The sequence below is a fragment of the Drosophila guanche genome, unplaced genomic scaffold, assembly GCF_900245975.1.
Source record: "Drosophila guanche unplaced genomic scaffold, DGUA_6, whole genome shotgun sequence".
NCBI classification, from domain to species: Eukaryota; Metazoa; Arthropoda; class Insecta; order Diptera; family Drosophilidae; genus Drosophila; species Drosophila guanche.
The window spans coordinates 6,359,246-6,375,724 of record NW_022995745.1 but is presented as its reverse complement, the minus strand read 5'-3'; the positions used below and the strand labels follow the sequence as shown (position 1 = coordinate 6,375,724).

At 49.5% G+C, this 16,479-nt stretch overlaps 2 protein-coding genes across 2 annotated transcripts in view; one reads left to right on the top strand and one right to left on the bottom strand.

Moving 5' to 3' along the window:
• Window positions 1–7,499, bottom strand: part of LOC117581401 (potassium voltage-gated channel protein Shaker) — a 112,259-nt gene extending 104,760 nt beyond the window's left edge. Inside the window, exon 1 of the mRNA XM_034268546.1 lies at window positions 7,225–7,499. Within this exon, the coding sequence (XP_034124437.1) occupies window positions 7,225–7,370 (146 nt within the window). The 5' untranslated portion in view covers window positions 7,371–7,499. The remainder of the gene's footprint in view (window positions 1–7,224) is intronic.
• Window positions 7,500–11,302: 3,803 nt separating this feature from the next.
• LOC117580907 (axonemal 84 kDa protein) lies at window positions 11,303–16,241 on the top strand. The gene is made up of 12 exons (XM_034267668.1): window positions 11,303–11,323; window positions 12,168–12,256; window positions 12,324–12,762; window positions 12,815–12,972; window positions 13,040–13,126; window positions 13,185–13,384; window positions 13,447–13,806; window positions 13,873–14,029; window positions 14,096–15,229; window positions 15,305–15,426; window positions 15,484–15,559; window positions 15,626–16,241. Exons 1-12 carry the CDS (start codon window positions 11,303–11,305, stop codon window positions 16,239–16,241), a joined length of 3,459 nt encoding a protein of 1,152 aa, XP_034123559.1.
• Window positions 16,242–16,479: the final 238 nt, after the last annotated feature.

The following is a 16,479-nucleotide window of genomic DNA, read 5'->3' as shown; positions in this document are numbered from 1 at the left end:
TTTCATTTCCAGACCTTTTGAAGGTTTTTGGGCTGCTCTTAATCGAGCAGCATCTGGCGAGAGTCGATCATCAATCAATTAGCATCGTTTGGCTCCGACTGTGGCTCTGCTCGTCTCCTGCGTCACCTCCGCTGCCCGAGTGTTTTGATTTATGCAATTTTAAATATACATTTCATACAATATTTCCCCTCCTCTATTGAATTGGCTTTCGCTATTTCTTTTACTGGCCGAATGCCAGCGGAAAAACCGTTTGACTTGGCCAAGCAGCATTCCCTTTGCCATTCCCCACTTCACTTTCTCTTTATCATTTTCAAAGCCAAAACTTGTGACGCTTATCCGTGGGGCATATCGCATTTGAGAGCAGTGGAAATGTGTCACATATTTGTGGGACTTTGTTAGAGGGTATCGCAGAGTCGACAGGGCATCCAACACTGGAGCAGATTTGCAAGCTGCTTTACCGCTTTCTCTTTTGCTCTCTCTGGAGCATCTGTTGGATGGCGGAGAGTCCTTAGAGCCCAATGGCATGGCGTTCATCAAATGATTTTCATGCTTCAGCGGTGCCAAGTCCACTCATCCACCCATCCGTCCATCGCTCATCTGCACGCTGGCGGAGTCACTCTCAGGAAGTGCCTCTCTGTCGCCTTCCCCTTCCCTTTGCACCAACCACCCGCGGCTACTAACTTTAGTCGTTGTGTTTAGCAACAGTTTGCTTCATTAAATTGCAAACGAGAGCTCCGCGCCTCGAGTGTCTCCTGGGGAGGCGCAGGCGATGGACCAGCAAGACAAACGAAGGCGAGGACTGACGAAAGCCTCGAGAACTATTAAGAGAGAGGGAGGGAGAGAGGGGCAGGTTGGGTGCTTACTTTTTAATCAAAATGCAAAATGTAGTTTGGTCTCTTAACATGAACATGAACATGAACGTGTGCAGGTCACTGGGCCATAAAGATTCATATAGTTTCATGGCTAAGGGGCGGGCAGAGACAGAGAGCAATTATCAGAGCCTGAGGCCTGAAGCTAAAACAACTAAAACAATAATCATGATGCCTGGACGATGCCAATCTCGCTCGTAAGAAAACGCGGATGGGAGGGAGCCTGTGCAGAACGCGCCCATGGAGCCACTAAAACTTTGATGAACCCACAGCCCTCAAATGTCAAGTATCAGAGGAGAGGCGGGCTGCCTCAGCAGTCCAATAACTTTGCTTAAATGCTAATAAATGGCTGGGTCCAGTGCTCCATCGGAACAACATTTAAGGGCGAATTGTGCCGCAGCTTAAGTTTTGATGAATGGAAAGGCAAAAAGCGCTCTCATGCCCAATCAGTGGCCGATTTTAAAGGTGGCCAACAGGACAAAGAAGCTGGTTTTATGCTGAACAAAAGCTTAGGGCAAGTCTCACGTTAATTGCTGCAACTCGTTAAGCGATTACCAGTGGAAGATTCTCATCTCAGCAATCGTATTCGTAAATTCCAGCATTATGCACCAAAGAGCACTTGAACTTGTGGCACTTTTCCCCTATCGGGCACACGATTAGCCCTGCCAGCAGGAGGGAAAGCGAAATGCGAAATGCGAAATGCGAAAAGCGAAAGGGATTTTGATCGTCAGTGCCAGCCTTGGCTCTTTGATTGATTGTGTGGCAGCTTAGAGTCTCCTCCTGCACACAGCTTTTCCATGCCAGAGCAATGAGAAATGATTGGTGGAACTCTGACTGGGATTCGGATTTGGTTGCATTGGGCATGGGCTGGGGATTGGAAACGGGTTCGGCTTTCTCCTGCTGCTGCTGCATTGTCGGATAGAGACAATGCCTTGTCGATGTGGTTGTGCTTCGTGCCACAGACAAAAGGCACAAGGCAGAAGGCAGAAGGCAGATGCACAATGCCATTTCTCGAAATAAAACCCAAACACAAGTGGCACAGCCTCTACTCTTCAGATCTGCCTCATCCTCTCTATCTATCTCTCTTCCTCTGTAGTTTTAAATGCGTTAATTGAGTGCTAGGAATTGTCTTTCAGCTTTTTTTGTCTGGCTTCCTTTTGTTGTTCGTCGCGCAACTCGAAGCGCCACCCAAAGGCAGCGGCACAGTGTGAATGCAGAAACAAGAGGCATTCCACATCCACTTGTACTTTGCTAGTGCAAACAACAAATCAAAGTCAAATGGTCAACGAGACGAACGTCTGTCGCTTACAGCTGCTGCTGCTGCTGCAGTCCTCTCCATGGACACATGAATCACTTGCCAATCGATGAGGTAAAGCCAATGCATTCCAATTAATATTCAGCAATTAATTAGCATAATCGAATGCTAATTAAATTGCATAAATATTAAACACACACTCGAGTTGGTGGCCTACAAAATAAACCACAACATTTAATTCTGCTTTCAATGAATGCAAAATTGATAGAGATTCAGATGGCAGATGCCAGTTGCCAGTTGCCAGAGCCAAACCCGATTTTAAATCAAATCCACTAGAGCAGGGTTCCATTTGTGACTTTTCTTCTTTTTTTTTTATGGCCGTGCCAATTGAAATGTTGCCCAACCTTCTCGTCTGCAAACGTTTCGCTTTGACACTTTGCGTTTTATGTTCGCCAATAAAATGTCCGTACACCCCCAGCCCCTGCCCCCTAATGCTTTTCGCGCTTTGGTGCACTTGAGTGGGCGAAGTGGAAACAGGAGCAGAAGCAGCAGCAGCAGCAGCAGCCAAAACCAGGAACCACCCACCAAAATCCGTACCGGTAATGAACTGGCTTCTGGCGCGTGTTATGGCCCCGGGCCGCTCATTAATTTCGCTTGAGTAAAGTTCAATAGAACGGCCCAAAAACACACACAAAACAAAACAAAACAAAAAGACAGCAGACACCCCGCTCTGCCCCACAGGCTTCCGGCACGCTCGGGAACGAGTGGCAGCTGGCAGGTGGCAGGTGGCAGACAAAGTAGTGCAAAATTTCAACAGGCAAATGAAAAATGATTTACCCAGAGCCTGGCTAACAAATGGGTGGCCGGGCAACGGGTGTGGCTGGCCTGTGGCAGAGCGGCGAAAAGCGCTGATAAGCAAAGTCGGCCAGCAACTTAGCCAGCCCCAAAACGAATGGCCAGCAATTAGACAGAGGTGCAGAGACGTCGACGAAGAATGGACAAGAATAAGTAACGAACGTGTCTCATGCAATCCCCAATCGATGACAGGCAACCAGAATACGATGACGGGGTGGCGCAGGAACAGCCAGAGCCCCACGATGACAGGGTGCCATTTTCGGTCAAAGAACCATTGAAAATGTAGCAAAAAAGGACTATCGATTGGTAATCGTTGGGTAGTCGCTTATTCAACGACAAGTGAACGATAAAAGGCTTTCATCACCCTGTATGCCGCGGGCAGATGCCTCCACTGGCGTTGACAAATCTAAACCAACTTTGCCAGTAATCCACTTCCGGTGTGGACACACACACACACACACACACTTTCAGACTTTCCCTTCTTGTTTAGTCCAAAAGATAATCAATTCATTTTGCTGCTGCTCCTGGTGTGCCTGACAACAGGATAAGCGTGCAGAAAGCTCTCCAAAATGGACTGTCCCTGTTCCAGTTTGAAGGCAGATACAAATTGTGGGCAGAAGAACTCTCCCTTTCGCTAAGAATAGACCACAGACGATACTGCGAGACTGCAATTTATGATGAGATTCAATAAATCTGATTAGCGGAGCCCTCCCTTGCACTGGGGGCATTGTCATGGTATGTGGACATGTGCCGATAGAGCTATCAATTTATCCCAGTACCAATCCCTGTCTCCCGTTGTGGTGACGCGCAGCGGACATTTCAATTTCCATTTCAATGCAAAATAGATCCATTTGCTGCAAGAGGAAAGACTCTCCTGTCCTGTGCTGTCCTCTCCTGTCCTGTCCTGTCCCGTGCTGCTCTGTTCTGTTCTGTGCTGTCCTGTCCTGTCTGTCGTGCGTGTCCTTTCCCTTGCTGTTCATGTCACAGCTTTTGGTGGCATTGGCGTTAAATATAACGACCACAACCGAAGCGAACCAGACCCAACCCGATCCCGATGGTTTCGTCAACTTCAACTTTGTCTCCCCGCATAAATAACGCCCAGGCAACAAAAACTCGCACAAGAGTGAGAGACAAGGGCTTATAAAATATTCATATGAATCGTACATGTTGGACCGACCCAAAAGGATTTTAACAAAGAGACAGAGAGACAGAGAGACAGAGAGAGACAGGGGGCTGTAGCTGGAGCCTGCCCAAGCAAAATGGAAACAGTTTCGTGCAACATTTCTATAAATTTCGAGTGGCACGGCAGAGGAAGCGGAGAAGTGGCAGCCACGGACTGCGGGCGCTGGGAAATATTTATGCAAATTTCCAAATGTTCAACTGTTGCTCGAGCCAACAAAAAAAGGCGAACAAGTGGGGCAGAAGCAGGAGCAGCTAAAGAAAAGGTAAACTAGCAATACTCCTGGCTGCAACCGGAACCCTATAACCATCTCCCGTTCTCCCTCCTTTGAGGCCAGGGCTCAAACCTTTTATGTCAGCATCGTCTGACCTTCGCCGTGTTTATGCATGAAGTGTGCCCAAACAGCCAAACAGCCAAACAGCCAAACAGCGAGACTGTACTTGCCAAGAGGGGCTGGCAAATTATGGCCAAATGATAAATGTTTCATCCTTTTTTTTGTGTGTGTGTTTTTGGGACCATCTGGTGCAAGTGGAAGGGCACCACAAATGTCAAAGTTCAGAACATTTAAATCAATGAAATGGAACTAGTTCTGAACCAGTAAAACCAAAGGCAAGGGCTGGTGGAACACAAGAGCTGGATACAAGAGCCAACTTCCGTTTGCCACAACCCACATAAGTCAAAGATGATCAATTTGAAAATCATTTAAAAGTAATCAAATATGCCACTTGGCACTGCAAACTGAAAAACAGAACAGAAACACGAGCAGCCGAATGTGAAGGGCCAGCCATAAATTGCGAAACACTTGGCACACAAACACACACAAAAGTAATCCGGCTGAAATCCTGGAAATCATCGCGCAGTTAGCAAGCGTTGCCCAACACTTGCTGGTTACAGTTACAGTTGTTGTCCCTCCCTGCCGACAACACTCGAGTGTTGTTGCAGCCAACGCAGAGGCGGCACATAAGCCATCCCCTGTAACCCCAAAGAACACCCCGGAACCCAGCAACAGAGTTGCCAACCCCATGACCTGACCTCTCCTCCACACACTCCTGTGGATGCAAGCGGGCAAGAGAGAGAGAGAGCAGAGAAAGAACTACGAGCACCGAGTACGAGTAAAAATATAATATAATAAAAATATTATTATTATCCTTTCATTTTCAAGTGTTTTCCATTGTGTATGTGTGCCCCTCTCCGTGTACGAGTGTGCAAGTGTGCCACGGTGTGTGTGTGTGTGTGTGTGTCTGTGCTGGGGGTGCTCCGGATGCAGGATGCTGTGGATGCCAAGAGCACATTAGTTGGCAAATTGGGGAACTAGTTCAATTAATCCGCTTGAGCGGGGGCAGAGTACATACATTGGGGGTGCAATTGAAAAGTTCAACGCCCCTCGACAGAGAGAGAGAGAGAGAGATGGAAAAATCACTTTCCAGCTATGGATAGTTTGAGCTCTCAACTCTGTTTTGAAAAGCATTTCGGTGAATAGTGAGAAAATAAATCATGTTGCCAGATTCTTTTTTTGGTTCCCATTTACTTCATCTTTCAATCTACGATGACATCCGCTCAGCTCATCTGGCTGCCGGAAGTTCCTTTCCCATTTTCACTTCCTTGAATCCTTGAAACAGAGCACTCACCCACACACACACACACCAACACACACGAAAGACAGCGAGAGAGAGTGCCAAAGAGATGGGGGAACATTTTTTTAAACGAGCAAAGTGACTGAGGCGTAGGCATATGCCATCGAAGCATGGGGGAAATGGATCCGATTTTCGTTTGGGCTCGTGCAGTGGCATGTATTTGCATGCAACATGGAAATGGTAGAGCGGCAGATCTGAAGACCGGGTGTGGTGGAGTGGAGGTGGGGCAGCAACAAGCTGCATGTGTGTAAATCCATTTATGCTCCAGCGCATTTATAGCCAATTTAAAAGCCCAAAGAGCTGCACTTTCCGATGGCAACAGCGGCAGCAGCCACATCGGCAGAGTGCCAGTGCGAGTGGGAGACGGTTGTGTGGGAGTGTGGCAGCGGCAGCTCAACTGACCAGTTGGATATATCATTTACAGGGCGCTTCACTTGGATAAACAAGGTGCCCCCAGGGACAGAGCAGCAGAGCGACAGACGGACAGACAGACGGACGGACAGACGGACAATCCGAGTGCAGCTCTGTCCTCAGCGTTGATGTGTGGTAAATAGAAGCAGAAAACGGAATCAGTTGGTGGGTGGGATAGGCGTAGGCGTAGGTCAATCTTTTCTATGTTGTTGTTGCTGTTGTATTTGGGTGGACCATGTCCATGTCCTGGGGCATTCCATTTGCATTGCGGGCCATTTAATTGCGCAGTTGGCTCATGTTTTACGACCAATATGCATAACATGGCATCCCACCATACACATTCACATTCACATTCACCATCACAATCGCATTCGATATTCAGCAGCACACACACACACACAGAGACAAGGGCTGAGGGCGTGGCAGCACTGGCCGTTGCATACTTTCGTGCGCAAGCAGTGTCAAACATTCTTGCGCTCTAGCACGTAGCCATGGGCTGCCCTCTCCCAACCCACAGCATTGCCACTATGTATGTACCTAAGTATGCAAAACTGTGCTTATTGATGGCTGAATGGTGTCGCGGCAGGAGCAGCAGCTGTAGGTGGCCTGTGGCAGCGCCAGGCGAAGGAACAGTGGGGCGTGGAACCTAACCAGGTTGCAGCGCACTTATCTCTGGACTTGTTCTTCTCTCTCTTTTTTTTTGTCACTGCAGATGCAAGACTTAACTCTAAAAGTTTCAGCTTTTGCTTGCACGTTTGCTCTCAATCTCAACCTCCCTCTCCATCTGTCTCCTTCTTTCTCTTTTCCTCATCAACATTCTCATCCCTTTTCCGTTGTGTTTCCCTTAGCATTCTCCATTCGTTCGTGAATCCATTTAGGAGTCGGAATTTATATTTAATGCCATTTAGAAGCCATTTTTTGCCTCTAGTATTTTATCTGGTATTCACCGGTATTATTTATGGTATTTTTCTGGGACTCAGTATATTTATAGTATTTTCTGTTGTTTTTTATTGTACTTACTGATTAAGATTGCGCTCGTTGGAGCCGGACTGACTCTGGACGTTTTCGGTGTGGCGTCGCTCCTTGTGCACGATGCCCATCAGCTTCATCCATGGATTGTTCTGGGAGCCATGGCCTCCCATGCCGCCACTCTGCCACATAGTCATCTTGGCGGCGGCACTCTTTGCACTCTGACTGTGGCAGTGGTAGCAGCTTTAACAGCGTTAGCCTCCAATCAAAATCAAAACCAAAACCAAACACAAAAAAAAACACCACAAAAATTGCAAATCACTCGCGATTGGTCTGTTGTTGGGGTTCGGTGCTCTGGATCAAAGACGAGGACGAGGACGAAGCCTGTCAGCTTCAATTGATCCTGTTTGCAGTTGCTTTTCCTTTTTGTCGTGTTGAGGAAATGTTATTCAGAGATTGACTGAGACGCCTGTCCCTTTTGCCTCCGTGCTTTTGCTTCCCCGTTCGCTTTTGGATGGAATTAAACTTTGAATTGTTGTTGTCCTTTTTGGGCGGCTGGCGTTGCTATTGCATACTCTCTCTCTCTCGCTCTCTTACTCCTTCGCCCACAGTAGCCTTTGTTTGGTCGTGTTTCTATCTCTTCTTAGACTGCCGCTCTATGATCCTGATCCTGCGCTGTTCCTGCCTTCTCCTTGCTTAATATCATTCTTATTACATTCGCTGGATTATTTCTTATCCTTGGTTTTCGTTTCCTCTTGCTTTTCCCTTTTGCTTTTAGTTTTTGGTTGAGTTTCTTTTTGCTTTTCTGTTGGCCTAATGTCTAAAATTAAGAATCACAATGGGCGTTTTCATTATCTCCTTTAGTGTTTTGTTTTTTTGTTTGTTTTTCAGCGAATGTTTGTCTCAATTTTAATTCTAATTATTGTTTCAATTTTGTGTATGCAAAAGTCATCCTTATCGTCCCTCGGCTCTTTCTTTTGCTTTTGCTTGTATAATTTATCTTCTAGCTAAATTTATCCTTGGCCAAATTTTCGGTCGAAAGGGATGTCCCGATAGCATTAAGACTCCCTCCGAAAGTGTGTAGTCTCTTTCCTTGCGAGCGCTCTGATTGGTGCCGATCGTCAGTGTTGGGCAGTGCTGCTGCCCGCCCACCAGTGTTGGTTAATGGTCAGTGTTGGCAGTTGGCCGTTAGATTGCTAGTACTTGTCAGCATAGATCAGCGAATTGATTAAGCTCTCAGCTCATTCATTGGGGTGGAAATGTCGGCCAGTTACTAGATCTTTCAGATACAGATATGACACGCCCATGGCCACACTCAGCAATCTGTGGAGCTATCTTCATCGTATCCCCAGCTCTCCACGGATCTAGTCACTCTTTGGGGTCAAATGTGTGTCTGTTTGTTGAAGATTTAAATTTTTAATTGCGATTGCTCTTCGGTTGGTTTTGTAGTTGTGGCTTTGCAATTGTGTAGTCCCGTAGCCTTGAGGACTGGTAGTTGATACTTCATAGGATAGGAAAGACGTTTAAACGACGATATGAGATTTTGCGTGCACAGGCAGCTGCGGGAAAACGAGAGAAGAAAGGCATAATATTAATAAATAATTGTAATATAAATATTTTAAGCAATATTAAATTATGTGTTTGAAAAAGCACAGTCCCAAGGCAAAAGCCACTTTCATTACACTTCATTACGGAGCAGAGTCACATGAGTCCTAGCCATGTCCTTGAGTAAATTGAATTGCAATTATTGGAGACATTTCTACGGTACAAATAAAATGCATCAAGTGCGAGACAAGAGGCCCTTGAGGCGAGAGAGACACTGATGGCACACACAACACACAAAATGTGGCATGGACAAAGGATTCTCTTCATCAGTTCAATTATGTCAACGAAATCTGATCATCAACTCGGCACGAGAATAATCATTTGGCTTGGCTTAAGGGAATTTCTGTCTATATAGATACTCGCCATTTGCAATTTTCAATCTAACCCAAGGGGAAGTAGAAGCCCCGACACCACACACACCTATGAAACACACCACACCATACTTCATCCTCCATCCTCCATCTTCCCTTCCAATGGCGTTAAGCAGTTGTTTCTCTCTGCCAAATCTGACAGCGAACATAAAAGGAGGGAGGTCCTCGGTTGGTCGTCTGCTAAGCACTCGAAGGAGCAAAACTGGATGAGGGACTGGAGGACTGGAGGACTGAAGGACTGGAGCGTGTGCACATTTGCAATGCCATCAACGTCGCTGTGAGCACATTAAGAAACCATTCCGGCTCGCCTCACTTTTGCCACTCTGTGACACTGTGGCACTGTGGCGCTCATCCTGCCATGCCATCCTCATCGTCATCGTCATCGTCTGCCTCCCACTGGGGCGGCGGTTGGCTGTCAGGGCCCAAAGTCATTCTCACCCAGTTGGACACTAGATATAAGCCAGCAACCCAGCAGTCCAGAATACATAATTATAAAATCGAAAATGGTAATGGGGATCAAGATTGGGGACCAGACCGAGGCCCAGGCACTGGCCTGCAGCTGGACAGCGCACACAGACACACACACACACACACATGTAAGGGTAATTAATAATCGCAACACTCTCAGTGGCCTCTCTCTCTCTCTCTATCTCAGTATGTGTGATTGCCGTCTAGAAGGCAAACGAAATTTGTCCGGATGAGGACATGTCAGGCAAGCGCAGCCAGGACTCGGTAAAAAAAAACGTAGCATCTGTTGGCCAAGACCAAGACCAGCAGCAGCAGCAGCAGTAGCAGCAGCAATTTGTCAGGCAGCCACAAAAAAAAAAAAGAAAAAATAATGGACCGAAAAAAAGTCACCAGAAAATACATGGAAAATGGTAAATGGAAATGAAAATGAATTGGAGCACGCTTGAGGAGAGGGAATAAATTGTATTGCAGGTCGCGTTAACCCGCGAATGTGCTGCTTGCCCAGAAAAGATGTGCAAAATGTGAGAGTCCAAGAGTGGATATGCCCATGCAGGCTGAAACTTCAACTGCAACTGCAACTCTTTCAACTTTCAACTGTTTATTTTATTCACTCAAACAGCCCTTATGCAGTCTTTCTTTGGAGGTGAAGAACTTATACTTTTGGCCAAACAAACGGCATGTAGCAATTATGCCAAGAGTCTGCGGAAGGGTTAAGCGAGCGAAACTCATCTCTGCCACAGACTCTCTCCCTCTTGCGCTTCCTGTTCCATTCACCAATTTTGTCAGACTGCAGAGTTCACTCGAGCGTGAGGCATTCAGGAGATGGATACCAAAGATGGTGGCATGGCATGGTGTCTTGTGGTGTGGTGCCTGGTGACTGCTGCAAATTCTAAGGATCGTCAGCACCGCTGACAGCAGCCCATTGTGTGATAACTGGTGGCTGCAACTTATGTCACAGTTTGTTCCCTGTCGCCTGTCGCCTGTCGCTTGCCGCGTCACCAGAACGGCTATCTGTCAACGTCAACGGTGCGTATGATATATATTTATTGTGCAGCCACTTGCCAAGTGTCTCTGTTTGTGCCCAACGCCATAGCCAGTAGCCATGCCCAATCCTTAGAGTACTTAGTCCCAATCCAGGAGCAGCCAGCAGGCGGGTTTTTGGGGCTTTATTGGCATAACAACCGGCTGCCATACAATGTGTAGACATTATTTTGCACAAATTACGAAGCATTATATGACACGTGCACCCTCCATTGCCACTGCCATTTCCATCTTCTGTTCAATTTGCAACAAAGATTGCGCCATGCGCAAAAGGATCAAATACTCCACACATCCTGAGGCGGTTTCTCTCCCGTTTTTGACATTTCATACGGGGCAGGTGCAGGTGCTGTTGCGGGTTAATGTCACGGCCATTAAATTGATAAGTCAAAAGGACCAGCCCACATAATCCCTAGGAACCAAACTGAAGCCTATCCTTTGATGGCAGCGAGCATTTAAAATTGTCTGGCAATTAAGTAAGCGACGTTGTCCACCGGACACCTCAAAGCAGGAAGCCCCTTGAATTTAATCTCAAAATTGTAGACCCAGGCAAAAACTTTTGCACACATTGGAGAGAGAAAAGGGAAAGACAAAGGCTGCGAAAATGAAATGGGAAAGTTTTATGGATAGAGAAAGGCAGAGGAAAGATGAGATGGGCTGAAGCAAAGGTATGTCAGTGAGGTAGAGGCAAATAAGTGCTAAGGGGAGTGAGTATGTCAGGGAAAGTTCCAACCAAAATGAGTTTACACTTTAGCCTCAAATTAGCCTAAAGCATTGGGAGATTCTGAAGAAGAGAACAATTATAAAGAATGCCAAAGAAAATCACACTCATCGTACGATGAATCACTGCCAAAAAAATGTGAAGAAAACTTGCGAATAATATGAAACAATTATCCTTGATAGGTGTCCTCTTGGGTTGTGATGTCCATCTGTAAGGGGAAGCTCTATTCATCAAGATTTCGGTATGGGATGTCAGGGAAAGGAATCGACAGGCAGAAATAATCACGAAATGGTTGATGAACAAACGTTTAACCTGGCTGCGAGACAGCGAGGTGTGTCGGGGGGTGTCAGCTGGTGTTGCAGCATCACCGTGCGACGTGCAAATCCTGTCACCTGCCCCGGGGGCCAACACACACACACACACACACACACACAGTTGTAGCCGCCACTAAGCTCTCTCGTTGAATATTTAATTAAGGAAATTATGGCAAAGGGATGACAGTCGGAGCAGGACGCAGAGTTGCAGGGGTAGTTGCCCCAGCAATGGGGCAGGTAACAACAGGTAACCAAGGCGATGGTGGTGTTGAATCAATAAGGAATGAGGGTCATGGTGTTGCCTCAGGCACCAGCGACACCAGTTGCCAGTTGCCAGTTGCCATTTGCCACAGAGAGCAGCAGCAGCGGCAGCAGCGGCAGCAGCGGCAGCAGTCCAAGATGGTAGGTCATGAAATCCTCACTCGGAGAGTCAATTATGAAGAGAAAGATTATGCTCCAGCTCCCATCTACTTATAGCCACCAAAGAAGAAGCTTTCGAAGAAGGAAAAGGCACGCCTGGAGGCGGAGCAGGCCGAGCTGCTGCGCATCGAAATGGAAAAGGAAAAGTGAGTGAGCGCCAGGACACATTTCAGCTAAGCCTGCGATAATCCCTCGCCCATTCCCTTACAACAGACTCAAGAAACTGGAGGAGGCACGGCAGCGGAAGAAACTCGAAATGGAACAGGCCAAGCATCGTCAGCAGCAGGAGGTGGCAGAGAATCGGCAACGCAGATCACAGCTCAAGGACAGCATGCAATTCTTTGAGGGAGTGCGAACGGCCATCGAAGCCATCAAGGATGGGGAGCGACACGAACGGGATTGGGAGAAATTTATGCGCTGCAATGGACTGCCGAATGCCGCCAGTCCGAGTGATCTGCGCAAGTACATCCATCAGTGGCATGCGGATATTGCACAGCGGCAGCGTGTGGCACGCAACTGGCTGCTGCGCACCGACGAGCGAACGCTGCTCACGCAGGATGCCCAGGTGCCAGATCTGACGCGCATCTCGCTACGCCAGCAACAAGGACGACTCGGTGATGTCTATGCCCAACGCATCAAGGAGGTGCTGGGGGTGAGTCTGCAGGACCACTCGAGAGATAACTCACTGAACATTTGGCACACAGATTCTCAGCGAATTGGACGAGATGTTGCCCTTCAGGCAGCGCTCGGTGCATGTGGCAGCGGACTTGGCCAAACTTAAGACGGAGATGCGAGTCTTTCTGCGACAGCATTTGGATGAGTTTACCTACAAGACAATGTCCCACATAGAGCGCGATATGGAGTGAGTATCGGATTGAGGATAAGGATTGAGTTATTTGCATTATTTGCTGATTCTTTTTCCGCCACAGAATCGATAGACCAGGCGTCTCGAAGCACATCTACAGCTCGGATGTCTTTCAGAGCTTTGTGTGGACCTTCTCGAAGGATGCACAAATGTAAGTCTAAAGACTGCCCCCAAATCAATTGACTTTCTGTTCTTGCCTGCCCCGACAGTGCCATCAACCCGAAGGCACGCATTGGCGAACAATCGGCACACAATGAGATTGATTTTCCCACCATCGAGATGCAAATTTCGCTGCCACCGACAGTGCGCCTGCAGAGTTCGGCGCTGCGTGGACTGTGGCTGAATTATGATCATTTCAGTGACTATTGCAGCAGCTATCGACTGAAGCATGCACGCTCCGAGAATGCCAGTAGGAGGAACAGAATATGGAAGCCAATTCCCATGCCAACGATTATCCATTTTGCACTTTAGATATCCTCCGGCAAACGAAACGCGAGTGGCGCAAGCGCAAAGAGATCCTGCAGGCCATGCTGGACGAGTGTGGCCGGGACATTCCGTTGTCAGAGCTGGAGCAACTGACGCAGGAGCAGCACTCGGCGAGCTCTCAGCCAACGCGAGAGCGCACCTACGACGTGGACAAGTTGTATGCGGAGTACGAGGATGAGCTGAGTCGTGCGCATCGCAGGGCCATTGGCCCAGAGGCATATGGCATGCTCGAGACGGATGTGAATCTGCGCAAATATCGCATCATCGGTGGCGTCTACTGCATTGACTTTCTCGAGACGCCGCAACAGGATAAGCAGCTCAATGCGCGTTCCTTTATAAGAACAAGTAGGCCACAGAGATGATGCTCCCCACTCCGTACTCCGACTGCACTCTCTTCTCTTCTCCCTTCAGTTACTTGTGCCAACAGTTTGGTGCTCAAGGACTACTATCAAACCTACAAGCCACCGCCACCGGTGCTGCCCGGCGTGCGACGATTGCCCGAGGAAATCGAAGCAGAGATGCGAATGATTGAGTCTGCGCTGGATAAGCTGGCGCTGGTCACGCTGCAGTGGGTCCATCTACCATTTCGCAGAAGTCTCTTCCACCTATTCTTACCTTCCCCCCCACTCGGTAGGTTACCCGATTCTGTCATCTGGTTCGAGCCGCCCGTCGCCTGCCGCTGGGAGACGCACATCGAAACGCTCGAAATGGAGCTGGCCGATGGCATGAAGCCGTCGCCGACTGCCCCCATGGATGCGGCAGCTGCTGCCACCACAGCCACACCCACGGAGGCCACGCCCCTCTCGACCAACGCCCAGCCCAGTCCGCTAAAGAGTTCGCCCCGCTGTCCGGCCGCGCGCCTGCGGCCCCAAAAGTCAACATCGGAGCCACAGCAGGCGCTGCGCGAGATCACGGACTTTGACCTGCGTGCCATACCCAGCGACGTCGACCTGTACGGGCTGGTCAAGGAGTTTGTGGTGCCGCGTCTGCCGCAGGGTTTCTGTGTGCGCCTCGAGGCAACGACGCCGGCAGAGTCCGGCTCGGGTCAGCGTCGCCGCCGGGTGATGTTCCTCGCCCGCCAGACCCACGTGCGGCTGGGTCAGCCTTTGGGTCAGGGTCAGGGTCAGGGTCAGGGACAGACTGCACTCGAGGTCGACACTTCGGATGAGCTGCAGCTGGGCCTGGGCATTGGGGCCGATTTCCTGGACACTGAGGAGCCGGCAGAGATGTTTCCGCCGCTGTGCTTTGACAAGTTGCTAAAGTTCCGCCAGGCTGCTCCTGTGCTGCCCTGTGGCTACCTCTTCTCGCAGCTCATTGAGGACATGGACCGGCTGTGGCGGCTGCAGTTGCCGCGCGAGCAGCAGGAGGAGCTCATCCAGCAGATCTCGGAGCATCTCTCGCCCACTGGCTCCGCGGGCAGCGAGGCGGGGGAGCAGCAGCAGCTGGACACGGAGGACGCGGATGCCATACAGCCGCTCAGCCAGGAGCTGGTGGATGTCCTGCAGCCAGCCGCAGCGGCCGCTGCCTTTGCCTACTACACGGGCATCTCCTTTGTGCGCGACTCGCAGCTGCCGCTCGACTCAGATACGGAGAAGGCGAACGCCAAGCAGCCAGCCGATGGCCAGGACAGCAGCGAGGATGACGACGAGGATGTCGACAGCTTGCTGGAGCTGCTGGAGGGCGCCTCCACGGCGGGCAACACGCTGCACGAGCTGCTGCTGGCCTCTGGCACCGGCCAGAGTCAGAGCGAGAACAGCGACAGTGAGATGTAAGTGGGAGTCCCTCCTGCATACTTAAGCATCCTGGAACTGCTTGCCCCACTCCTTTCTTCTGGCTATTCCAGGCGCAGGCAGAAGCTCAGCAGCACGGCGGCCATCACTCAGGGCAAGTGGAGCACTCGCGATGTGCACGACACAAAGTTCAACGAGGACAAGCTCTCGATACAGTTTCGCACAGGACGATTGGGTGAGTGCAGAGCAGTGCAGGGCATACCTTTCCTCTCTTATTCTGCATCTCGCTTAGGCATCTTTGGCTTTGCGTTGAACAAATACAGCAACATGCCCTACCAGACCTGGGACCTGCGACCAGACATGAAAAAGCAAGTCAACAAAAATGCCCAATAGCAGACAAGTCCCTGACATGTTCTGTGCCATCCTTTTTGCAGTCCTGGCACCATTCTGTTTAGCTTTACGGCATCGCTAATCAGCCTGGACATGACCATCAGCGCGGCGGGTTACACGGTCAACAATTTCCAGGGCGGCAGCACCCAGGGCCTCACCGAGATGATCGGAAAGACGCTGTCGCTGTCAGAGCTAAAAGCCACCTTGATACTCTCCGCGGTGGACATCTTCCCCGATGAGGATGCCTTCTGCTATACGGAGGGCTCCTGCGAGAAGAACTACGTGATGGAGATGCACTGCTACGCCTGCCTCTCGACCCTCGCCCAATCGCACAACTTTAGCTGGTCCCGCTGGAACCTGCTGGCCGGCTCACGCACCGCCGTTCTGCTCGTCCGCGAGCTCATCGAGGGCAAGAAGGTGCCGTACTACTCCACGCTGCTGGTGACGCCGCTCAAGACCTCGATCATTGACTGCACCGAGGTGTCGGCCAGCTTCAATGCGGTGGGCATTGCCGGCATGGAGTACTATGCGGATCTCTATCAACTCTCCCAGGCACACGCGCAGCCGGCGAGTCTCGAGAAGCAGCGCACAATGAGCCCGGTGCTCAGGGACAATGTGGCCAGGATATTGATGGCCATACGGCCATTGAGTTTGTGTTAACTGACTGCCTTCCCGCCTCTCGCTGCTCATGAATCTTATCGATCCACAGGCCCTGTTCCGCCTCATCAATCTATAAGTGAATTATCATTCATTGTCAGCAGCTTAAGGCACATTCCCCGCAGCAACACGCAGCACAATTAACATATTCGCAGCGAATCCTTATTCTTATCCTTTAATGCGTGCGCCAGAGTCTCCCTTAGCCATTTTTTCACTTTGCCTGTCATTCCATGTTCGGGCA